The sequence below is a fragment of the Oncorhynchus mykiss genome, chromosome 8, assembly GCF_057628025.1.
Source record: "Oncorhynchus mykiss isolate SJ-2025 chromosome 8, ASM5762802v1, whole genome shotgun sequence".
Taxonomy (NCBI): domain Eukaryota; kingdom Metazoa; phylum Chordata; class Actinopteri; order Salmoniformes; family Salmonidae; genus Oncorhynchus; species Oncorhynchus mykiss.
This window is the reverse complement of record NC_143029.1, coordinates 27,054,420-27,080,894: the sequence shown is the minus strand read 5'-3', so window position 1 is coordinate 27,080,894 and position 26,475 is coordinate 27,054,420. Positions and strand designations below refer to the sequence as shown.

The following is a 26,475-nucleotide window of genomic DNA, read 5'->3' as shown; positions in this document are numbered from 1 at the left end:
GTGTGTGAATTTGGATAAAACACAACATTGTACGGTTGGATCACATGATTCTAAGCTCTAACTAAACCATGTTGAAAAAAAATCCAATAGTGGTGTGTTTTCATTAAAATAAATCAGATGCTTTCTATGAAAACCCCCAATTTGGCCAGCCTAACCAGCCGCCAGATGGCATGGCACTATTATTACAAATGACGTAAAGGGGATAATAGGGCCAACTGGCGACCGTTTGGGCTACATTTTGGCATGTCTCACGTCATGTTTGTTCAAAATCGTTGTAAAGCCATTGTTATTTTGTTTCTTTGACAAAGTCAGTTCTGAAGATTGTTACGTTTAATGTGATGTGATTAATTTACGTTTGTTCCTCAGGTGATTGTTCTAGCACCAGAGGGCGCTGTGCATTCGTAAACAGGAAAAGGTGGGAAATGCCATGGCATGCGGTAAGGTAAACTGGACAGGTTGTATCTGTGTTCGAAGTATGAACATGTATCCATGTTTGCTCGTAGCTACCATTGGATGATATATGTAAACGTTTTATGCGTGCATGTCCACTATTTGGAAATCGTATCTCACGTTCATTTATAATGTGGTTGTCAAGGGATAACCACGCGACTGAATGCTATCTGGGAGGCTTCGGACGTCCATACCGCCATTTAAATTGAAATGTAGCTGAAATGGGTATGGTAAATAAATGTACGTTAGGGTAGGGACGGCCCAAGGATCCCGGATAGCACTGATCGTAAACGAACTGGCTAATAAATGTGCCTACGCAGCCACAGACAACGTAATCTTTGACGAAGCTAGGCCACCGTTAACGTGCTGAGCCAGCATCAGCTCAGCTGTCAGTTGTGTGTGGACCTTGTCCCTTCTGCGTAGCTAAAAGTGTCCCCTCTCCACAATTTCACGCAGCATCCATCCAGTCAGTAGACTCCGGTTGCATAAGGTTACATAATTATCGGGAAATCTCGGTATTGCTGCACCAGAAACAAGCGAAGCAGCCAAAGCAAAGGATGTAGCTAGAAACACGGTGGGTAACGTTAACTTAACTAGCTAACCTTAGTTCGCTGTTAAAACTAGCGTTAGCATGTATGAGCTAGCAATCTTAACTAGCTAAATTAACCGAGCTAGTTCTAATTCGAAGTTAGCTAGCTACTACGTCAACAGTATATTAGTTAGCGAACGGAAACTGTTAACGGAAAGGAAAATTTGAGCTAACGTTAATTGTTATAGCTAAACAGCAACATGAAAAAAAACTAACGTTATTTGACACTATATATATTTTGTTTGCCAATATCAAAGGCTCAATGTTGGCTGTTTAATTTCTGCTGCACTTGTTAGCAATATCAAAGGCTCAGTGTTAGCTGTTTAATTTCTGCTGCACTTGTTAGCTACAGTCATACAAAATGTAACGTTATGTATTGTAAAAAGTACCTAGCTAGCTAGCTAACGGAGATGCCCTGTCTTGAAGAGAGTAGTCAGTATCACCTTGAGATCTAATACAGTTGCTCAGAGTTACTACCAATGTGTATAATAAAATATTGGTTACTACAGCCGTTTGCCAAGCTATTCATTGTGAGCTGTTGCAGTGGTTCAGGGAACTATGCACCTATTCATACCCACCCACTAATCAAAAGGCAAATATTAAACTCACACACACTGGGATTTTAGACTGATAAGCTATGCAATATGCTTTGAAAATTAGCAGATAACATGGCAAACATGATAACGGCATGAGACAATGTCATTGTAACCACGATGGCTGTAACATGCAACTGGAAAAGACTGAAGGTTGGTAGCTAAATCAAATTGTGAGCAGAATGACTAGGGATATTTTCTTTAGAAAGCCAAGGGATGTGCTGCTATTGAGTCAGTCACATGATTCATGGAAAAATGCATAGATAATGTGATACCGATGGTGTCTTTCAAAACTTAAACTGTGGATTGATGAGAAACTGAAGGAGAGAGACGCTGCTTATAAATACGGCAAGGTGACTGGGGACAATTGTTTGGTTAAACAGTACAAATATGACCTATGCAGATAAATCAAGATGAGGAGACACAAGTATAGGTACAACATGGAGGAGAAATTTTGTGGTTTGGATACTAGGTGTATGTGGCAGTGGCTTCTAAACATCACGAATTACAAAAAGAAACCCAGTCAGGTTGTGGACACCAACGCTTGCCTCCCTACCGGACGAGCGAAACTTATTTTTCTCACGCTTTGTGCAAAACGACTCTGAGCTGCAGAGGAGCGCCCCCGAGGACCACGAGGCTACGTGCTTAAGGTCTCCATGGAGGGCGTATGTAAGTCATTCAATCGTGTAAACCCTCACAAGGCTGCCGGCCCAGACGACATCCCTAGCCTCAGAACATGTGCAGACCAACTAGCTGTTGTGTTTTCTGAAATGTTCAATCTCTAACTCAGGCCGTTATTCACACTTGCTTCAAGATGTCCACCATCATTCCTGTGCCCAAGAAAGGGAAAGTAACTGAACTGAATAACTATCGACCAGTAGCTCTCATGTAATGAAGTTATTCAACAGGCTAGTCAGAGTTGGTCACCTCCTCCCTCCCCGACACACTTGACCCTCCAATTTACCTACTGCCCAACAAGATCCACAGACTACGCAATCGCCATTGCACTGCACACTGCCCTCACCCACCTGGACAAGAGGAATGCATATGTGAGGGATGCTGTTCGACTACCGCTCGACCTTCAATACCATAGTGCCCTCTAAGCTCACAGCCCTGGGACTTACCTCCCTATGCTACTGGGTCATGTAATTTCTGACAGGGAGACTACCTGGTGAAGGTAGGCAACATTACCACCTCCACACTGATCTTCAGCATGGGGCCCCACAAGGGTGTGTCCTCAGTCCCCACCTGCACTCACTGTATACCCACTACTGAGTGAACTCTCACAGCTCCATCATCAAGTTCACTGCAGACACGACAGTAGTAGGCCTGATTGCCTACAGGTCTGTCCCCGAGGACCCTCAGTGTTCTATGGGAGCATCATCAAGCATACTGTCTGGCTGCATCGCAGCTTTGTAACTCCACCGCCGCTGACCGCATGGCACGACAGAGGGTGGTATGCTCAGCCCACCATTGGGTGCACACTGCCTGCCCTCCAGGACACCTACAACACCAGGTGTCGCAGGGAGGCTAAGATTATCATCAGGTAGCTCAGCCACACGAGCCACAGCCTGGTCTCCCCGCTTCCATCACTCAGCCGCAGGCAATATAGGAGCATTATGGCTAAAACTCAGACTGGCCTAATGCTTGTACCTCCAGACCGCTGAATAGCCACCAGTAGCCGTCGTCGTCCCCCAACAGACATCTACCCTGCCCACACCCCAATGGACATTATCATATCTCAGTTGTAAATATGTATACATTTTTTGCTTTATTCACACCTACGCTGTTGGCACACGGAGCGCAAGTATTTCTCTGTAGACTGCAACTACATCTGCACCCTGTGCAGGTGCCAAAAACATCCTCTGACCAGTAGATTGTATCAGTTGAACAGCATGACTAATGCTCATTCGATATGCTTTCAGCACTCTGACTACGCTGTGGCATTAACCTTCAGTCAGCTCGATTGGCGTCTTTTGGCTTGCTGTTTGGTACACTTCTGCGTTGCTGCATACAGCAGATGATGCAGATATTTTAGCTAATTCCCTTCAATAATTATTTTTATCTCCCCCATGATAAGGAAGTGGGAAGATTGTGGAAAGGGAGAAGAGCGGGATCATTAGGACGTTGTGCCCACAGGCTCGGCGCGTGTGTGTGCGTTGGGGTGCATGCAGCTTTAGAATACCGCACTGATGGAGAAGAGAGACAGGAAGCCGGGCTACTTTGCCAGGTAAGTGAACGGTTCTTCTGTGTATAGCCTCTTTTAGGTCTATGCCAAAGTGTTTATAGTGTTGCGTTTTTCGAGAGCCTGTGAAGTGGGTTTTAGTGTTACCAGCATGTGGCAACAGTTTTGATTCCCTGTGTGCATAGCGATTTGAGGGAGGACGGGATGTTTTGTAGCACCACTAACTGACGTCCCACTATGCCGTTGTTTGTTACGGTGCATTGAGTGACTGTCCACTTTTACTCTGACTGACATTGTGTTCACTGAGTAGTGCTCTGTAGCCATCTGGCTACATCTCACTGCACTGGGTACACCTGATACTGGCACTGATGCAATGGAGTCATGCGTCAATGCTCACGCACAGTAGAGTAGCCGACTGGATTTCTATCCCTGTAAGTAGCTGAAGCATGAGACATCCAGCAGTGATGATGTATGCTTGAGATCCTGGCTCTCTACTCCTGGGATAAGGAGGTTGCTGCTGTTTTTGGACGAGTTGTTTATGTTTTGCTGCGCTTGAGTGAGTACGCAGACAGACTAGCTATTCCTCTGCTACCAGGCTAGAGAGAAAGCAAGAGGGGGATAAAAAGGTAAAGCGCCAAAGGAAATCTCTACATTCCTCTCTTGTTAATGTCCCTGTGTGAAACAGTAGTGTGCTGTGTGGAATTTGTTGGTGGAATCCAGAAATGTTTACCATATGTGTGTATGCTCTGCTGCTGTGTTTGTAATGGAAGAGATGCTATTTGAAGGCCAGAACTATATCTGTCTGTCTTGTATCCAAACCTATTGATCCAGTGCTCCTCCATTACTCTGTCGCTGTCAAGCGCTCTCTTTAGTCGTCTGCTTCTCCATTTTCACATGTCCTTTGCCTGTACAGCATCTGTTTTCCTTGAATTTTGATTTCCCTGCCCCACTCTTTCTCCAGCTTTTTCTGTACTGGGCCCAGACAGCCAGGATCTTGTTTACAATCCATTTCAATCTGACTAGAGCTACATGCTGCCATGTCGGCTTAGTTAGCTGCAGCTGCCCCTGTTAATGAACCCAGGCAGGCGGGGGTGGGAGATGCCATGACATCACCGCCTGACCTATCAATAATGAATCAGGAAAAAGGACAGAGGAGAAGAGAAAGTGGGCAAGCAAAAGACAGTGACGTTTTGGATTTCTGTTTTTGAGTTTTTCACAACCTAACAGGAAACATTCATTAGTCGTGAAATCCAATGTTCATAAGCATGATTGGAAGTAAACAGATTGACCACCCCTCTCTCCATATCCTCAGGTTGAAGAGACGGAGACAGCTCAAACAGAGCCAATCAGAGAAGGCTATGGCTGAGCAGAACCCGTCGGATTCGTCCTTAAAGACGCCCGTCATCTCCTGCCCATCCCTCCCTGCTTTTTCTGATCCTCAGGAGAGGATAATACCAAACCCACCTGAAGGTTTAGGTAAAACACGCCTCACACACACAGCCTTTCTATGGGCACATTAAAAAAAGGTCAGAAGTGCACTACATGACCAAAAGTGTGGACATCTTGTCGAACATCTCATTCCAGAATCATGGGCATTAATATGGAGTTGGTTTCCCCTTTGCTGCTATAACAGCCTCCACTCTTCTGGGAAAGCTTTCCACTAGATGTTGGAACAGTGCCGCGAGTCCAATAAACTCTCATTCACGTCTTGTCCCAGAATCGCCCAGAATGCACCACGCAGTCCATGGGAAACGTTGCCCATGCTACGCCAATGGGCCGTGTGGTGCATTCTGGGCGATTCTGGGACAAGACGTGAATGGGAGTTTATTGGACGCTAGCTCAAAAACCCAACATTAACACAAATTTCATCAACAATAAGTACAACATTGCAAATATTTTCTGAGATGTGAGATAATTAACTTGCTATCTGTAATATCGTATAGCTTTGGAATCGTGACATTCTCTACTTTCAAGGAAAATAGACGTGTTTCTTGACATACGCAATCCCTTCTCAAAGTCCGTGTAACGATTAACTTGACCGTGCATGACTGTTCACACGATTGGACCACAGTCTGCTGGGTGGATAATTATATGTTCCTTCATTCATTGGATTCAGACTCCACTCTGTGAGGCACATCGATCTGCAGGTTGAACATGATGAGATTGTGGACAGCTAACTACCTACTTTACATGATGGTATTGTCTTTGGTTGTTGTGTTTAACTACGTTTGCTAGCAAGCCAGCCCATAACGAGATCATTGCGTTGTGGATTTTTGTAGTCGACTTGACCTGCAACAGATTTCAACAACGATTTTCCATGTTGCTACCAACCTTATTATAAAAGGAAAATTAAACATTTGTTCACAAAATAATTCTCACATTTAAAGGAATGGTGGCTTTTTCCTTTTAAGGACACCAGCTCTTTCCATGACAGACTGACCAGGTGAATCCAGGTAAAAGCTATGTTCCCTTATTGAAGTCACTTGTTAAATCCACTTCAATCAGTGTCAATGAAGGGGAGGAGACAGGTTAAATAATGATTTTTAAGCCTTAAGACAATTGAGACATCGATTGTGTATGTGTGCCATTCAGAGGGTGAATTGGCAAGACAAAAGATTTAAGTGCTTTTTGAACGGGATATAAACTCAGCAAAAAAAGAAACGTCCTCTCACTGTCAACTGTTTATTTTCAGCAAACTTAACATGTAAATATTTGTATGAACATAAGATTAAACAACTGAGACACAAACTTAGCAAGTTCCACAGACATGTGACTAACAGAAATTGAATAATGTGTCCCTGAACATAGGGGGGGTCAAAATCAAAAGTAAGTCAGTATCTGGTGTGGCCACCAGCTGCATTAAGTACTGCAGTGCATCTCCTCCTCATGGACTGCACCAGATTTGCCATTCTTGCTGTGAGTTGTTACCCCACTCTTCCACCAAGGCACCTGCAAGTTCCCGGACATTTCTGGGGGGAATGGCCCTAGCCTTCACCCTCCGATCCAACAGGTCCCAGACGTGCTCAATGGGATTGAGATCCGGGCTCTTCGCTGGCCATGGCAGAACACTGACATTCCTGTCTGGCAGGAAATCACGCACAGAACGAGCAGAATGGCTGGTGTCATTGTCATGCTGGAGGGTCATGTCAGGGTGAGCCTGCAGGAAGGGTACCACATGAGGGAGGAGGATGTCTTTCCTGTAACGCACAGCGTTGAGATTGCCTGCAATGACAAACAGCTCAGTCAGATGATGCAATGACAGACCGCCCCAGACCATGACGGACCCTCCACCTCTAAATCGATCCCGCTCCAGAGTTCAGGCCCTGGTGTAACGCTCATTCCTTCGACGATAAACGCGATTCCGACCATCACCCCTGGTGAGACAAAACCGCGACTTGTCAGTGAAGAGCACTTTTTGCCAGTCCTGTCTGGTCCAGCGCCACTGGGTTTGTGTCCATAGGTGACATTGTTGCCGGTGATGTCTGGTAAGGACCTGCCTTTACAACAGGCCTGCAAGCCCTCAGTCCAGCCTCTCTCAGCCTATTGCGGACAGTCTGAGCACTGATGGAGGGATTGTGCGTTCCTGGTGTAACTCGGGCAGTGGTTGTTGCCATCCTGTACCTGTCCCGCAGGTGTAATGTTCGGATGTACCGATCCTGTGCAGGTGGTGTTGCACGTGGTCTACCACTGCGAGGACAATGTCTCCCTGTAGCGCTTTCTTAGGGGTCTCAGAGTACGGACATTGCAATTTATTGCCCTGGCCACATCTGCAGTCCTCATGCCTCCTTGCAGCCTGCCTAAGGCACGTTTACAGAGATGAGCAGGGACCCTGGGCATCTTTCTTTTGGTGTTTTTCAGAGTCCGTAGAAAGGCCTCTTTCGTGTCCTAAGTTTTCATAACTGTGACCTTAATTGCTTACCGTCTGTAAGCTGTTGGTGTCTTAACGACCGTTCCACAGATGCATGTTCATGAATTGTTTATGGTTCATTGGACAAGCATGGGAAACGGTGTTTAAACCCTTTTAAAATGAAGATCTGTGAAGTTATTTGGATTTTTTTGAATGAGCTTTGAAAGACAGGGCCCTGAAAAGGGGACGTTTCTTTTTTTTGCTGTTTAGTAGTAGGTGCCAGGCGCACCAGTTTGTGTCAAGAACTGCAACGCTGCTGGGTTTTTCCACATTGAACAGTTTCCCGTGTGTATCAAGAATAGTCCACCACCCAAAGGACATCCAGTCAACTTGACACAATTGTGGGATGCATTGGAGTCAACATGGGCCAGCATCCCTGTGGAATGCTTTTAACACCTTGTAGAGTCCATGCCCCAACGAATTGAGGCTGTTCTGAGGGCAAAATGGGAAGGTGCAAGATCTTCAAGTTCCTCTGTGTCCACATCACTAAGGATCTATCGTGGTCCAAACACACTAACACCATTGTGAAGAGGGCACGATGCCTCTTCCTCAGGAGACTTAAACGATTCAGCATGGGCCCTCAGATCCTCAAAAAGTTCTACATCTGCATCATTGAGAGCATGTTGACTAGCTGCATCAACGCTTGGTATGGGCAACCGCTTGGGATCCGACCACAATGCCCTACAGAAGGTAGTGCGGATGGTACATCACAAAAAATTGTCAGACTGCAGCCACCCAAGTCATAGACTGTTCTCTCTGCTACCGCACGGCAAGCAGTACCGATGCACCAAATCTGAAACCAACAAGACCCTGAACAGCTTCTTCCCCCAAGCCATAAGACTGTTAAATAGTTAGTCTGGGTAGCTATTTGGTTAACTATTAAACAATTTGCGTTGATCCTTTTTCCACTACATTTTTTGACTCATCACATATGCTGTTCACATACTGTTTACTAAAATCTGTCACTTTATTCCTACTTTATAAGTACATATCGATCTACCTCAACTACCTCGTACCCCTGCACATGGACTCGGTACTGATACCTGTTGTATGTAGCCATGTTATTGTTAATCAATGTGTGTGTCTTAATACTTTTATGTGTTTTACTTTTCTATTATTTCTATATTTTCTTTCTCTCAGCATTGTTGGGAAGGACCCGTAAGCAAGCATTTCACTGTTCGTCCACACCTGTTGTTTACGAAGTGACAAATAAAATTTGGTTTGAAGTAAACAACATTTGCAAAATAGTATTTGCGGGAATACACTGTTCTCAAAGACACATGATGTGAGTCGTTTTGTGTGACAGATTAATGTTTCCGTAGTTTTTTCTGGATCCACCACCCAAAAGGACATCCAGTCATGGTTTGGGGGCGTGGCTACTGGTGCTGTCGCTGATTAGACATTTTAGAGGCCCTCGTGTCGGCCGCAGTGACAAAATGTAGCTGTTTTTAAAGCTAATTTCCTTTAATTCTACACATTTTGCCATGGCTCATGCAATCTGAGTGACTCAAACATTATAGCACAATCAATGGGATCCCCATGCCATGGTAAAAAATACTCCAAAATGCATAATTTTTTACATTTTAGATGTACCTGACTGTCAAGCTTTTATGTTGATTGTTGGTTCTCAAAAATCATCTTATTTAAAGGTCCATTATATTTTCTACATACTTTATATCTGGTTTGAGTCTTATGTTTACCCCTACAATTATGTTCTATTCACTGTTTGGACATGGGCGGCCCCTAATTATAATAATAATGTAACTTTTCCATACAGAAAACCCTGATCTTCGTTATAATCTGAGAGGAAAATCTAAATATGCAACAACTAGGACTGGTGGTTAATGACTAGGATTGTCCCTTTTTGGCTTCTGGACAACAAAGAAAGTTGATATGAAAACCAGTAGTGAAATTCTGAGAAGCTTTTTTGTTTCCTACTGCTAGCTAAGCTGCTGAGTGCTGCTCCTCTGTCTCTCCCTCTGCTCCACTGCTGCAGCCTGTGTCTGTGAGTTGCCTAGCAATGAGTCTCCTCTCTGGCTTGCTCATGGCTCACTCTGGCGAGACAGAGCCATTTAGTTGACACATTAAGCAAGCTACTTTCTTACTCCATACACTCTATAGTGATACATTGCTAGTCTGCAGCCTTTTTAATTCCGAGGATGTTGCATAATGACCATACAAACAAGTTATTAAATCCGAAAAGGTAGTCATCCTAGTTATGCACTGACTAAGGAGTCTATGTAGGACTACACTGCATTAACTTAGCAACTTTTAAAAATCTATATTATGACACTGGTACAAAGACCGTAATGAGTAAGTGACCGATCTTACCAGAGGTCAATTCTGTGTGGATGTACAGTGACCCACAGCTGGACTCCTCACAGCCTGCTGTACAATGCTGAGTCATTCCTCCAGTTTCTATAGAGGAGCTGGAGTAGAGGAAAGCGGAAGTAGTGGGAGGGTGTTCTAATGAACTGGTTCTGGCAATAAGAAGTGCTGACTATGACTGTAGCGTACAGAGTTCACTAGGATACTAGCTAGCCGTGTGTGTGTGTGTTCGCGAGCTAGGGTTATGCTTTTTAATATAATTCTATTTAAAGCAGTGTGCACTAGTTTGTTGGTGTATACATGCATTTTGTTTCTGAATGAACGGAGCGATTATTTTTATTCATCTCTATACTGTGTCACTGACCTATTTCTCTGTCTTTCAGATGACAGCAACAACATGAGCAGCCAGGCCAAGAAAGAGAAGAGGAGGCCCCCCGGGACAGTGGAGTATACTGTGAGTACAGGCTGCCTCCGTAATGCCTCACTACCTCCACCCTCTGACACTACAACTCCCACATAGGGTTCTGACTCAGACTCCTAACTTAGGTTGTCAATGTGGACGATAAGCCTACATTTTTTTGAAATTCAATAATAAAGCAAAAAGGTTGCATCCTATTCAGGGAGTCAAGGTTTCTGCTTTCTACTTTAGTCTTTCGTGCTGCATTTTGGCTTGGCTAGATTGATACTTTTGGGAATAAACATTTACCAAGGATGTAACTTTGTTGCAGGTGGGACCCCAAGAATCTCTAAACAGCATTGCTCTGAAGTTCAATATCACCCCCAACAAATTGGTGCAGCTCAACCGCCTCTTTTCCCGCAGTGTCTATCCAGGACAGGTGAGCTTTCAGCACTTAACACACCACTTCCTGCTGTCAATCTTAGCTTTCTGATTGGCAAACAAGCCTGTCTGTCACCCTTGCAGAAGCTATTTGTTCCTGACGTGGGCCAATCGGAAGCCGACTCTCAGTCTGTGGGTTCCTCTGACCCCACCTCCATCAAAGATCTAACAGAGAAGGTGTCACAGGTAAGTCAGTTATCCTTGATAAGAACAACCCAGACTAAAGTAATCAATTTGATCCTAGTACTGTGCTCGTCCCTGCTGCCTGGCAATGTTACAGGATGGAGACTTCAGTGGCAGATCAGTAAGACCGCTACGACGTGAGCGGTCTTCCCTGTCCGAGGATGAGAACCCCGCCATTGTCAAGTTCATCAAGATGAGCTGCAAGTACTTCACTGACGGAATGGTGAGTGGCCACGCCAGAGGCCATTTTGAAATTAAAACAACCACCACAGCAACAGAGATTTAAAACTTGTGTCTTCTATTGTCTCCCAGGGTGTGGTGGGAGGGGTGATGATCGTGACGCCCAACAACATCATGTTTGACCCTCACAAGTCGGACCCCCTGGTGATTGAGCACGGCTGTGAGGAGTACGGCCTGATCTGCCCAATGGAGGAGGTGGTGTCTGTGGCCCTCTACAACGACATCTCCCGCATGAAGCTGAAGGACGCGCTGCCGTCGTAAGGACCCACCCAGGCATCCTGAGACTCTTTCGCACTGTCAATTCATCTTTCACTCCCTATTTAAACCCTTTTTCCCCCTTTCCTGATCTTATCCTTGCTTTCCTTGCTTATTTGTCAAGTGTCGCATTCTGTCTTTCTACCTCTTTCTGCACTCTCCCTTGTTCGTTCGTTCGTTCTTCTCCTTCGGAGGTGAAAATGTTAACTGATTGGCCGAGCTCATGCTGTTGGGTTTCCTGTACCAAATTGTAGGGGCAGACATAACACTCCATTTTTTTTTAGTTTATCTGTTTCATTTTGTACTGGTTCATTGTTGTTTAATTAGTATTATTATTTAGCCTTTTTTAAATTATTTTATTTGTGTTCTGTTTTTGAGTTGCATTTTCATTTTGTTCATATATGATTTGTTAAAATTTTCCCATCCTCCGTTGTGATGTGCGTGTGGTGCCCCCTGACTCCTGGCCCGCACAGAGACCTACCCCAGGATCTGTGTCCTCTGTATAGGCCCGGAGAGTGGGAGGAGCTGCCCTCAGAGCGCGACCTCAACCCCTTCAGCCGCTACGAGGCGCTGGATCCCAAACGACCCATTGTCCTGGACGACATCGACTCTGCCCTGTCAGACACGGGTATGACTGAGAGATGACTTGTATTGGATCAGGATGAATCATAGAAAATCAATATACATCATAGTGAATCATTGTATGTGTAGTTTAAGAGAAATCTAAACCAAATGGCTTATGCGGAATAATTTATTTAGCATTATTTAGATCCATGTGGTAATTTTTGTAATACCTCATGGTTTCTTATATCCCAGTCATAGAGAGGGCAGAGTGTGAGCCAGCAGACCAGTCTCCATCAGACGAGGGTTTCACAGAGCTGGAGCTTCCCTTGAACGGGAGCGCTGAGGAACCAATGAGTGGATCCAGGCCACCTGCCAGTGCTACCAGCCAGGACCAGCGGGGAGAGCTCCCAGGATCTAGTTCCCCTAAACGGGTGGAGTCCCAGTCCCTCTCTGACCCAGTCCCACTGACCTCGCAGAGAGGAGAGGAAGACGATGAAGGACTGGTCCAGAACCGCTCCATCGAGGAAACGACCCAATCACTGCCTGTCCTTTCAGAGACTGAGAATAACGGTGAACTGTTGAAGCCTGCTAGCCTAGCCACACGCCAAGCCAAAGACGGGATCTCTTCAGGGCAACTGGTGAACGGTGTTAGCGACCAATCAGAATCGGCAATGGACCAAAATAGGAAGCTGAGCTTGAGTGAGACCGCTGCGGCTTCAGGGAAATGTAGTTCTCAGGAACCCAGCCCTGCAGAGGAGTGGCTGAGTGAGGAAGAGAAGCGAAAGAGGAGCAACAAGGCAGAGGTGAAGTCTTGGCTGCTGGAGAGGATGCAGGCGCCCATCCAAAGTGAGTGTTCACAAGCGGTTTGTGTGGTTTCTTGTATAGCATTATTTAAATATTACACTTCCCTCTCTCTCTCTGCAGACATGCTGCTCTCCACAGAGGAGAAGAGTAAGACCCCGCCCATGTTCCTTTGCTTCAAGGTGGGCAAGCCCATGAGAAAGTCCTTCATCATTGGCCGGACATCCAGCCCCGCCCACACGCGAGGAAAACAGCCAGAGTACTGGTTTGCTGTGCCCCAGGAGAGGTGAGAGGTCAACAATGACAACGGTCACAGTCGGAACCTCTGAGAACTGGGGTGTATTCACAATGCTATAAATGTTGAATGTTCTAAAACTTAAATGTGGTGTGTTTCAGGGTGGACCACCTCTATGCATTCTTTGTCCAGTGGTCTCCTGATGTGTATGGTAAGGAGGCCAGGGAGCAGGGCTTCGTGGTCGTGGAGAAGGACGAGCTCAACATGATCGATAACTTCTTCAGTGACCCCAAGTCTTCTCGCAGCTGGGAGGTGTGTTCACATGGCATGACCTTGGTCTGTGTGGTGGTGTATGTTCGCATTGTGTTTAAGTGTTTTGTGACTTTGTGGACTATGCGTTTTTTTGTGTTTGGCCCAAGCTGTGTTCAATGTTTTGACCATGCATTGAGTTTAGTATGTTTTGACTGTACTGTTGAGGTGTCTGACCATACATGGTTGTGTTCGTAGATCATCACCATCAACGAAGCGAAGCGCAGGCAGAGTTTTGGCAGCTATGATGGGGAGGAGCCTTTTGGGGATCTACTGCCCATGCTCAGTGACCCCAGTGCTCTGCTACAGGACACACACATAGAGAAGGTAAACACACAAATGCCATGACACACAAAACACTTTCAATCAAGAAAACATACCCAGTGTGACTTCACCTACACAACCTGCCCACAAACTCTGAAATACACATATTCACGCAATCACGTGTCTCTGTCTCCCCACAGCTTGCTTGTCGGCTGCCAGCGCGGGTGCAGGGGTATCCATGGCGACTGGCTTACAGTACGGTGGAACACGGGACCAGCCTAAAGACCCTGTACAGGAGCCTATTAGAGGTGGACAGCCCTGTGCTACTGGTCATCAAAGACATGGACAACCAGGTACTCACACACTGAACATGGTGCTCAATTTGTATTGGGCTCTTGAGTTTTATTCGCGCTCTTTATCTCTCCCCCCCCAGTTGTTTGGGGGATACTCCACCCATCCCTTCAGAGTAAGTGAGCACTGCTATGGCACGGGAGAGACCTTCCTCTTCAGTTTCTGCCCTGAAATCAAGGTCAGACATAATCTCATTTATACTCTGTTGTATCTGCATACCTACACTACCGTTCAAAAGTTTGGGGTCACTTAGAAATGTCCTTGTTTTCCATGAAAACCTACATGAAATTGTTGCAAAATGAATTGGAAATATAATCAGGAGAGTGACAAGGTTATAAATAATGATTTTTAATTTAAGTAATTGTGTCCTGCAAACTTTGCTTTCTTCGAAGATTTCACCCCATGCTTCCTGAAGCACGTCCCACAAGTTGGACTGGCTTGATGGGCACTTCTTACGTACCATATGGTCAAGCTGCTCCCACAACAGCTCAATAGGGTTGAGATCCGGTGACTGTGCTGGCCACTCCATTATAGACAGGATACCAGCTGACTGCTTCTTCCATAAATAGTTATTGCATAATTTGGCGCTGTGCTTTGTCATTTCCGTGTTGTAGGAGGAAATTGGCTCCAATTAAGGGCCGTGTAGTGTATGGCATGGCGTTGCAAAATGGAGCGATAGCCTTCCTCCTTCAAGATCCCTGTACAAGTCTCCCACTTTACCACCGCCAAAGCAGGCCCAGACCATCACATTGCCTACACCATGCTTGACAGATGGCGTCAAGCACTCCTCCAGCATCTTCTCAGTTTTTCTGTCTCGCGAATGTGATCCGAACACCTCAAACTTAGATTTGTCTGTCCATAACACTTTTTTCCAATCTTCCTCTGTCCAGTGTCTGTGTTCTTTTGCCCATTTTAATTTTGTATTTTTATTGGCCAGTCTGAGATATGGCTTTTTCTTTGCAACTCTGCCTAGAAGGCCAGCGTCCCAGAGTCGCCTCTTCACTGTTGATGTTGAGACTGGTGTTTTGCGGGTACTAGTTAATGAAGCTGCCCGTTGAGGACTTGTGAGGTGTCTGTTTCTCAAACTAGACACTCTAATGTACTTGTCCTATTGCTCAGTTGTGCACCGGGGCCTCCCACTCTTTTTATTCTGGTTAGAGACCGTTTGTGCTGTTCTGTGAAGGGAGTAGTACACAGCGTTGTATGAGATCTTCAGTTTCTTGGCAATTTCTCGCATACAATAGCCATCATTTCTCAGAACAAGAATAGACTGACTAGTTTCAGAAGAAAGTTATTTGTTTCTGGACATTTTGAGCCTATAATCGAACCCACAAATGCTGATGCTCCAGATACTCAACTAGTCTGAAGAAGGCCAGTTTTATTGCTTCTTTAATGAGAACAACCGTTTTCAGCTGTGCTAACATAATTGCAAAAGGGTTTTTTAATGATCAATTAGCCTTTTAAAATGATAAACTTGGATTATCCAACACAAGGTGCCTTTGAAATGCAAGAGATGGTTGCTGATAATGGGCCTCTGTACGCCTATGTAGATGTTCCATTAGAAATCAGTCGTTTCCAGCTACAATAGTCATTTACAACATTAACAATGTCTGCACTGTACTTCTGATCAATTTGATGTTATTTTAATGGACAAAAAAATGTGCTTTCAAAAACGAGGACATTTTTAAGTGACCCCCAAACTTTTGAACGTTAGTGTATGTTTTAGAATTCATATGACCTCTGTCATTGCCTTGCTGCCTGACTTGATGTGGGTTGCTTTTCCTTTTCTCAGGTTTACCGCTGGACTGGGGAGAACTCCTACTTTGTGAAAGGCAACACAGATTCTCTTCAGATGGGAGGAGGAGGGTGAGTGTATTTGAATATACAGTCCCTTCAGAAAGTATTCATACCTTTTGACTTATTACACATTTTGTGTTACAGCCTGTATTCAAAATGATTCTAACATAATTTTCTTCTCACCCATCTACACATAATACTCCATAGTGACAAAGTGAAATCATGTTTTTAGACATGTTAGCAAATGTATTGAAAGTGAAATATAAAATCTACATAAGTATTTATACCCCTGAGTCAATACGTTAGAGTCACGCTTGGCAGTGATTACAGCTGAGAGTCTTTTTGGGTAAGTCTCTAGGAGCTTTGCACACCTGGATTGTACAATATTTGCACATTCTTTCATAAAAAATCTTCAAGATGTGTCAAGTTGGTTGTTGATCATTCTTAGTCAGCAATTGAAGTCTTTCCATAGAGTTTAAGTCAAAACTAACTGGGCCACTCAGGAACATTGGTAAGCAACTCCGGTCTTTATTTGGCCTTGTGTTTTAGTTTATTGTCCTGCGGAAAGGTGAATTTGTCTCCGTGTCTGTTGGAAAGCAGATTGAACCACGTTTTCCTCTAGGTTTTTCCTGTGCGTAGCGCTATTCTGTTTCTTTTTATACTAAAAAACTCCCCGGTCCTTGCCGATGACACACATACCCATAACATGATGTAGCCACCACCATTCCTGAAAATATGAATTGTGGTACTCGGTGTTGGATTTGCCCCAAACATATCACAAGACCTTGCATTCAGGACATAAAGTGAATTTCTTTGCCACTTTTTTTTTTTTCAGTTTTACTTTAGGGCCTTATTGCAAACAGGATGCACCTTTTGGAATATTTTTTATTCTGTACATGCTTCCTTCTTTTCACTCTGTCATGTAGGTTAGCTTTGTGGAGTAAGTACAATGTTGTTGATCCATCCTCAGTTTTCTCTTATCACAGCCATTAAACCCTGTTACTGTTTTAAAGTCACCATTGTCCTCATGGCGAAATCGCTGAGTGGTTTCCTTCCTCTACAGAAACTGAGTTAGGAAGGACGTTTGTATCCTTGAAGTGACTTGGTGTATTGATACACTATCCAAATTGTAATTAATAACTTCACCATGCTCAAACGGATATTCAATGTCTGCTTTATTTATTTAGTTTTTCCCTTATCTAACAATGGGTGCCCTTCATTGCGAGGCGTTGAAAAACCTCCCTAGACCTTGTGGTTGAATCTGTGAAATTCATGTTCTACTGAGGGACCTTACAATTAACTGCATATGGCTACAGAGATGAGGTAGTCCTTCAAAAACCATGTTAAACACAGAGGGAGTCCATGACTTGTTAAGCACATTTTTACTCCTGAACTTATTTAGGCTTGCCATAATAATGGGGTTGACTCAAGACATTTCAGCTTTTCATTTAATTAATTTGTCAAATTTCAAAAACATAACATAACTTTGAAAGTATGGGGTATTGTGTCACTGCAGTACACACACACACAATCTCAATTTAATATTTTTATTAATATTCTGGCTGTAACAACAGCTGGAAAAAGTCAAGGGGTGTGAATATGTTCTGAAGGTACTGTATGTGGTTGAGCAATGTGAGACTATCTTTGTGTGACCTGCTCTCTCTTTCTGTTGAAGTCAACTTGTAGTTATGAGTTTGTCTGACTTTTTCCTGTCTCTTTCTCCTTCCCTCCATCTAGAGGTCAGATAGGGCTGTGGCTGGATGCTGACCTGTATCATGGCACCACCTCCAGCTGTGCCACTTTCCACAACCAGCCCCTCTCTACTCAGAAGGACTTCATCATCCACAGTGTGGAGGTCTGGGCCTTCGAGTAGCCTCCCTCCACCTCATCCAGTCCCCTCCAAAACCCTCCAGGGGGGAGACCAGGATCTGGCTTCAACGCCCACCCCTTACTCTACCAGAATGGGAAGCTGATAATTTGACATGGTTTATGACATCTGATTTGATGTGGTTTGTCCTGAGGGTGGCAGAGGTGTGAGAAGCTGTGGCTGGTGAATTTCCCTATTACTCTATTGGCTGCCTTATACCTCCCATGCCACCCACAGCTATCCCAGCATGCAGCCTGCCTACAGAACTCAAAACTTCTACCCACTTGGAGAAGAGCGACATGTTCCTGGAGGATCGAAGAGGCAATTGTCCTAGCTAATGGAATCAGTCATGAGTTAATTTCAAACACAATATCAAAACATAGGCAATGAGATGTGAGATTGTTGTATTAGGGATGTGGCTAGTGGGTGCAATGCACATCAAAAAGGAACAAGGTATCTGGTTACAGGTGAGTAAACACAACCATCAATTCTCTACAAACGCAGAAAATCGGAATATTCTTGTTGACAAGTCCATAACATGTCAGGGGAAAAAACATGTGAAAAGAGGAAAGGTGAAAGGTTAGATGTTTTAGGTAGGCATTTTGTGACTAATTTCTCTTCCAAAACACATCTGCCCCAAAACCACTTTAAATATAGGAGTAATTGTTTACAAAGAAGAGGCTTACCATGACTGAAGGTTCTTGTTTTCATGTCTCCAGTCCTAAATAGACTTAATGAGAATGTTACATTGCATTTCAGAGCATTCCATGTCTCTTTCCAAAACAACTGTCAACTAAGAAGGGAACATAAAGGGGGTTTTGCAATGACCAAATGTCGTTTTATTTTACTTTTGTATCTGTTTTGTTTGTTTCTCGTCACATTTTATAATTTTTCTTATGATTTATTCGTACAAAGAATGTATGATTTTTGAAATAGTATCATTTTGTTACAGAATTGTATTTTTTTTTGGTGAATGTGTTGGTTTGTTTTCTGTTGTTTTTAGGTAAGTCCTGTAATCGGCCACAAGGTTGATACATCCAAGCACTAAATAGATTGAAGAATCTCAAGGCAGTATTAGTCTGTCACATCTTTGACCAACTGTACCTTCTCTTTGTTTTACGGTGTGTTTCTGTAAGTAGAGTGAGTTACTGCAGAGTGAGTTTAGTCTACTCAACTGTTCATTAGAACACATGAGCCAAGGGAAGTAAGACGGTTCAATAACTCCCAAGTTGATTGGTCTGGTCTGTGGCATTAACATCAATCATTTGTTTGTGTATAAACCTGTCACGATTGTCATTTTCTGCCACTACATAAGGGAAGGACCGGTGAGTACTGAAATTCCGGGAAAGAAAGGGATATACCATTTTAGTTTTTTTTCTTAACGTGTTCTGTTGAGATCTTATACCACTGTTTTCCAGACCAATGTTGATAAATGGAGTGTTTTGTTTCTGTCTCAAGTAAGTTACCATGAGCTGACTAAACCTACTGCATGATATACAGAAAATACTGTAATACAGACAATACTGCTTAAATATGACATTCCCCTTTCTGCATCCTACTATTCACAAATCCTTATAGGTGTGGCTTTGTTTCTTTCTGTGTAATAGATGTTGAGTGTTGTTCTCACTGTGAATGTTCCCAAAGTGTTATTTCCTGTGAATCCAAAACTGTCATATTATAGGTGAGTATCACTGAGGATATTTATTGTATTGTTATGTTTAAAATGAAATAATAAACATAACATAATACGATTCCAGCCTGAGACTTTTCCCCCCCATATCCTCTTTTTTTCCAAGGTTTGCTTATTTCCTTTTAGGTAGGCTACATAGGCACATTTACTATAGGTAAAGCTGACAATGTTTCAAAGTAGTTTAGGATTTATAAAATTGCTCAACATCTAGCAGGTGTAGGTGCTTGAGAATGCTATTCATTGACTACAGCTCAGTGTTCAACACCATAGTGCCCTCAAAGCTCATCACTTAGCTAAGGACCCTGGGACTTAACACCTCCCTCTGGATCCTGGACTTCCTGATGAGCTGCCCCCAGGTGGTAAAGGTAGGCAACAACACATCTGCCATGCTGATCCTCAACACGGGGGCCCCTCAGGGGTGCGTGCTCAGTCCTCCTATATTCCCTGTTCACCCATGACTGCATGGCCAAGCACAGCATTAAGTTTGCAGATGAGACAGCCTATAGGGAGGAGGTCAGAGACCTGGCAGTGGTGCCAGGATAACCATCTCAACGTGATCAAGACAAAGGAGATGATCGTGGGCTACAAGAAAAGAAGGGCCGAGCACACCTCCATTCTCATCGAGGCTGTAGTGGAGCTGGTTGAGCGCTTCAAGTTTCTTGGTGTCCACATCACCAACGAACTATCATCCAAACACACCAAGACTGTCTTGAAGAGGGCACGACAACACCTACTCCCTCCAGTTCCCTCCAAGATTTGACAGGGTCCTCAGATCCTCAAAAAGTTCTGCTGCTGCACCATCGAGAGCATCACCGCCTGATATGGCAACTGCTGCCACCAACCGCAAAGCACTATCGAGGGTAGTGCGTACGGAACAGTACATAACTGGGCCAAGCTTCCTGCCATCCAGGACCTCAATACCAGGCAGTGTCAGAGGAAGGCTCTAAAAATTGCCAAAGACGCCAGCCACCCTATTCATGGACTGTTCTCTCTGCTACTACACGGCAAGTGGTACCGGAGTGCCAAGTCTAGGTCCAAAAGACTTCTTAACAACTTCAAGCCATAAGACTCTTGAACTGCTAACCAAATGGCTACCTGGACTATTTGCATTGACCCCACCCACCCCCATTTTTACACTGTTGCTACTCTTTTTATTATCTATGCATAGTCATTTGACTTCTACATGTACATATTACCTCAATTACCTTGCCAAACCTTTGCCCCCGCACAATGACTCTGTACCGGTACCTCCTGTATATAGCCTCGTTACTGTTATTTTATTGTGGCTATTTAATTATTTGGTATTTTTACATGTTCTTTGTTTACTTCAGTATATTTAGTAAATACTTTCTTAATACTTGTTTTTTTCTTAACTGCATTGTTGGTTAAGTAAGCATCCCCCCTAAGATCTACAGCTGTTGTAATCGGTGCATGTGACAAATAACATTTGATTTGATGTCTGTTGAGCTGAGTTATTTCCTTACACCAGATGGGAAAACTGTTATGACAAAAGACACCTTTATGCCCAGGGGTTGTCTGGGACTCGACTTGCCACAACTTTTCATTAACTACTACACTATAGTTCTTATAGACAGTTTATGCAGTATTGCCCTATCATAAGATACGGGAGCTATACAAAGCAGACAAACATAGAGCTACTAAGTCAGCACAGCAGGAAGGAGGACTCTCCAGGACGGCGTGGTGAGAACTCGATCCGTTGGAATGTGAAGATAAGATGATTTATTTCTAAGAACACTTCGTAAACCACGCTCGAGTGGGCAGAGATAGGCATATTTCACTTGGACACGTTTCAATATGGAGAAAAGCCTAATTTTAAAATGGGTCCGCCGTGGTTCTGTGTAACGTAGTTATATTTGAGACCAGTGTATTCCAGTTAATTTCGTCTGACTTAAGTAAAATATATTTGAGAAGGAATCAACGAGTCCCAAACTGTTCTCAATAGAACATACCAGAGAGTAATCTGGTCTCAGAGCATTTCATATTATTCTGTATGTAAAGCCGAGACTCCATGTATTATGATATGTACAGTGGCAAAAAAAAGTATGTGAACCCTTTGGAAAGGCCTGGATTTCTGGATAAATTGGTCATCAAATTTCATCTGATCTTCATCTAGGTCACAAAAATAGACAAACAGTCTGTTTAAACTAATAACACACAAACAATTATACATTTTCATGTCTTTATTGAACACACCGTGTAAACATTCACAGTGCGGGGTTGGAAAAGTATGTGAACCCTTGGATTTAATAACTGGTTGACCCTCCTTTGGCAGCAATAACCTCAACTAAACGTTTTCTGTAGTTGCAGATCAGACCTGCACAACGGTCAGGAGGAATTTTGGACCATTCCTCTTTACAAAACTGTTTCAGTTCAGCAATATTATTGGGATGTCTGGTGTGAACTGCTCTCTTGAGGTCATGCCACAGCATCTCAATCGGTTTGAGATCAGGACTCTGTCTGGCCCACTCCAGAAGGGGTATTTTCTTCTGTTGAAGCCATTCTGTTGTTGATTTACTTCTGTTTTTGGTCGTTGTCCTGTTGCATCACCCAACTTCTGTTTAGTTTCAATTGGCGGACAGATAGCCTAACATTCTCCTGCAAAATGTCTTGATAAACTTGTAAATTAATTTTTCTGTCGATGAGAGCAAGCTGTCTAGGCCCTGAGGCAGCTAAGCAGCCCCAAATGATGATGCTCCCTCCACCATATGAGGTTTTGATGTTGGTGTGCTGTGCCTTTTTTTTCTCCACACAGTGTTGTGTGTTCCTTCCAAACAACTCAAATGTAGTTTAATCTGTCCACAGAATATTTTGCCAGTAGCGCTGTGGAACATCCAGGTGCACTTTTGCAAACTTCAGACGTGCAGAAATGTTTTTTTTGGACAGCAGTGGCTTCTTCCGTGGTGTCCTCCCATGAACACCATTCTTGTTTAGTGTTTTACGTATCGTAGACTCCTCAACAGAGATGTTAGCATGTTTCAGAGATTTCTGTAAGTCTTTAGCTGAAACTCTAGGATTCTTCTTAACCTCATTGAGCATTCTGCGCTCTACTCTTGCAGTCATCTTTGCAGGACCGCCACTCCTAGGGAGAGTAGCAACATTGCTGAACTTTCTCCATTTATAGACAATTTGTCTTACCATGGACTGATGAACGTCAAGGCTTTTAGAGATACTTGTGTAACCCTTTCCAGCTTGGCATGGTTCACATTAGGCAATACTTCTTGTGAATGGCAAACTCAAATGTTGTGAGTGTTTTTTTTAACCAGCAAGGCAGCTCTAACCAACATCTCCAATCTTGTTTCATTGATTGGACTCCAGGTTAGCTGACTCCTGATTTCAATTAGCTTTTGGAGAAGTCCTTAGCCTAGGGGCTCACATACTTTTTCCAACCTACACTGTGAATGTTTAAATGATGTATTCAATATAGACAAGAAAAATACAATAATTTGTGTGTTATTAGTTTAAGCACACTATGTTTGTCTGTTGTTGTGACTTAGATGAATATCAAATCAAATTTGATGACTAATTTATGCAGAAATCCAGGTAATTCCAAAGGGTTCACAAACTTTTTCTGACCACTGTATATTTGATATGGTTACATAAGACAGATGGTTACTCAAGGCAAATATTAAATAAGGGTGGTTGGATGGGTGGGAGTATAACACCAATGTCTAGCAACTCAAAAGGTTGTAAGTTTGAATTTCATCATGGACAACTTTAGCATTTTAGCAACTTTTCATCTACATACTACTTTTTAGCTACCAGAAACTGCTTAGCATGTTAGCTAACCCTAACCTTAACCCTTTTAGCTAACCCTTCACCTAACCCTGAACTTAACCCTTTAACCTTACTCCTAAACTTAAACTCCTAGTCTAGCTAACGTTGGCCACCGAGCTAGAATTTGTAACATATCATTCATTTTGAAAATCTGTAACACACTGTATGTTTTGCTTATTTGTAAAACATATAACATAAATTGTCATTTGTAACATATACGAAATGGGTGATGGACATGCACAAATTAATACATACCATATGAAATGTAACATATCATACTAAATAGTACCTCAGCTTTACGTACAGAATAATACAAAGTGCTCTTAGACCAGGTTGCAATGGGGGACATTGTTTTCTAACTAAGTTATTGGTATCTTTGGTTACCACCAGTGTTTTGGAATACATTGAACTGGTTGGCAAACCCCCCCCCCTGGTCTCAGAGCCTTGTGTATTATTCTGTACATACATCTGAGACTCTCCATATAATATAATAGTATGAAAGGTTTCGTAGTATTAATTTGTGGATGTGCATCCCCCATTTCGTATGATATGTCACGAAATACAATTAGTATTATATGTTACGAATTTTCATAATGTACAATATGTTACGAATTCGCAAAACGTACTATATGTTACGACTTGCAAAACGTATGATATGTTATGAATTCTGGCTAGGTAGCTAACTTTAGCTAACCGGTTAACATTAGCTAGGCTAGGGGTTAGGTTAGGTTAGGTTTAGGAGTTTTTTTTAAAGGTTAAGGGATGGGTTAGCTAAAATGGTTAAAGTTAGGGTTCGGGGGCTGGTTCACTAACATGCTAGGTAGTTGTAAGTAGTTCAAAATTTGAAAATTAGCTAAAATGATAAAGTTGTCTGTGATGAGATTCAAACTCGCAACATTTGGGTTGCTAGATGTTCACGTTATATGCCCGACCGGTCACCCTACTTTCTATCTGTCTTATGAAACCATACCAAACGTAACATATCATACTATTTTTAAAGTCATTCCCCTACCTAATAATAGTAAAGCCCCCTTTACTGGCTCAAATAGCCAACCAATCAGCCTGTTACCAAACCTTAATAAACTTTTGGGACAAATAGTGTTTGACCAGATAGTATGCTATTTTACAGTAAACAGACTTTCAGCAAGCTTATAGGGAAGGACAATCAAATTGCACAGCACTTACACAAATGACTGATGATTGGCTGAGAGAAATTGATAACAAAAATACTGTGGGGGCTGTTTCAGTGCGACTTTTGACATAATCAATTATAGTCTGCTGCTGGAAAACGTATATGTTATGACTTTACACCCCCTGCTATATTGTGGATTGAGAGTTACCTGTCTGGCCTCCCGAGTGGCGCAGCAGTCTAAGGCTGCATTGCAGTGCTTGAGGCATCGTTACAGACCCGGGCTGAATTGCAGCTGGGCGTGACCGGGAGACCCATGATGCGGTGCACAATTGGCCCAGCGTTGTCCAGTTTAGGGAAGAGTTTGGCCGACTGGGATGTTCTTGTCCCATCGCACTCTAGCGACTCCTGTAGCGGGCCGGGTGCATGCACGCTGATACGGTCGAGAGTTGTATGGTGTTTCCCCCGACACAGTGGTGCGGCTGGCTTCTGGGTTAAGCGAGAAGTGTGTCAAGAAGCAATGTGGCTTGGCAGAGTCATGTTTCGGAGGATGCATGGCTCTCGACCTTCGCCTCTCCCGAGTCCGTATGGGAGTTGCAGCTATGGGACAAGACTGTAACTACCAATAGGGGTAAAAAGTAACAAAACACAGAGGGTGTTCTTTAATGGAAGCCTCTCCAACATAATCAGGAATTCCCCAGGGCAGCTGTCTAGGTCCCTTAATATTTTCAATCTTTACCAACGACATGCCACAGGCTTTGAGTAAAGCCAGAGTGTCTATGCATGCGGATGACTCAACCCAATACACGTCAGCTACTACAACGACTGAAATGACTGCAACACTTAAGCGCTACAGTTAGTTTCAGAATGGGTGGAAAGGAATACATTTGTCCTAAATATTTCAAAAACTTAAATCATTGTATTTGGGACAAATCATTCACTAAACCCTAAACCTCAACTAAATCTTGCAATGAGAAATGTGGAAATTGAGCACGTTGAGGTGACTAAACTGCTTGGAGTTACCCTGGATTGTAAACTAACATGGTCAAAACATATTGATACAACAGTAGCTAAGATGGGGAGAAGTCTGTCCATAATAAAGCACTGCTCTGCTTTCTTAACAGCACTATCAACAAGGCAGGTCTTACAGGCCCTAGTTCTGTTGCACCTGGACTACTGTTCAGTTGTGTGGTCAGGTGCCACAAAGAGGGACTTAGATGTACACAGAGAGCTAACAATATATGCATGTCAATCTGGCAAGCGGTACTGGATCGCCAAGTCTACGACCAAAAGGCTCCTTAAAAGCTTCTACCCCAAACCATAAGACTGCTGAACAATTAATCAAATGCCTCCCCCCGTCCCCCTCTTTGTTTTGCACTGTTACTACTCGCTGTTTATTACCTCTGAATAGTCACTTTACAAATTACCTCAAATAACCTGTAACCCCGCACAATGACACGGTATGGGTACCCCCTGTATAATTATTTACTAAACATTTTCTTAACTCTATTTCTTGAAATTCATTGCTGGTTAAGGGCTTGTTGTATTCGGCCATGTGACCAATACAATTTGATTTGAATCTCTCCTGGCTCAAAGTGGAGGAGAGATTGACTTCATAAATACTTTTATTTGTGAGAGGTATTGACATGTTGAATGCCCCGAGCTGTCTGTTTGAACTACTAGCACACAGCTTAGACACCCATGCATACCCCACAAGACATGCCACCAGAGGTCTCTTCAGTCACCAAGTCCAGAACAGAGTATGGGAGGTGCACAGTACTACATAGAGCCATGACCACATGGAACTCTATTCCACATCAAGTAACTCATGCAAGCAGTAAAATTAAGATTAAAAAAACAGATAAAAATACACCTTATGGAACAGTGGGACAATGAAGCAACACAAACATAGGCACAGACACATGCATACAAACACACGCTAACATGGATTTTGTGTTGTAGATATGTGTTAACTTGAGGGCACACACTTAATGTTTTGTGAAATCTGTTGTGAATGTTTAAAAAAATGACGTTTTCGTCTTTTGAGCTCCTAGTCATGAAATCTATGCAGCCTACTCAATCACTTTTTATAGCTACTGTTTACA

General features: G+C 43.3%; 1 protein-coding gene across 8 annotated transcripts; it reads left to right on the top strand.

The window, feature by feature from the left end:
* The first annotated feature begins 224 nt into the window (after window positions 1-224).
* LOC110529710 (nuclear receptor coactivator 7) lies at window positions 225-19,507 on the top strand. 8 transcript variants are annotated; one of them, XM_090243061.1, is made up of 17 exons: window positions 225-437; window positions 3,713-3,862; window positions 5,130-5,293; window positions 10,436-10,506; window positions 10,781-10,888; window positions 10,975-11,076; window positions 11,171-11,296; window positions 11,386-11,570; window positions 12,075-12,196; window positions 12,385-12,978; window positions 13,057-13,219; window positions 13,330-13,480; window positions 13,676-13,804; window positions 13,942-14,094; window positions 14,175-14,270; window positions 15,885-15,958; window positions 17,627-19,507. In XM_090243061.1, the coding sequence occupies exons 2-17, from the start codon at window positions 3,825-3,827 to the stop codon at window positions 17,760-17,762; spliced, it is 2,412 nt and encodes an 803-aa protein (XP_090099187.1). In that variant the 5' UTR covers window positions 225-437; window positions 3,713-3,824; the 3' UTR covers window positions 17,763-19,507. The 8 variants fall into 8 exon arrangements, with proteins under 8 accessions (XP_090099187.1, XP_090099188.1, XP_021467841.3 ...); XM_090243062.1 differs by having other exon boundaries at window positions 227-437; window positions 3,717-3,862; XM_021612166.3 differs by having other exon boundaries at window positions 320-437; window positions 3,717-3,862; window positions 12,042-12,196.
* The last annotated feature ends 6,968 nt before the right edge of the window (window positions 19,508-26,475 follow it).

Coding starts and splice junctions, on each gene's coding strand:
- LOC110529710 (XM_021612166.3), top strand. CDS start 3,825: ATGGAGAAGAGAGACAGGAAGCCGGGCTACTTTGCCAG. Junction 10,889..10,974: donor GCAGTGTCTATCCAGGACAG/GTGAGCTTTCAG, acceptor TCACCCTTGCAG/AAGCTATTTGTTCCTGACGT. Junction 14,271..15,884: donor GTTTCTGCCCTGAAATCAAG/GTCAGACATAAT, acceptor TCCTTTTCTCAG/GTTTACCGCTGGACTGGGGA.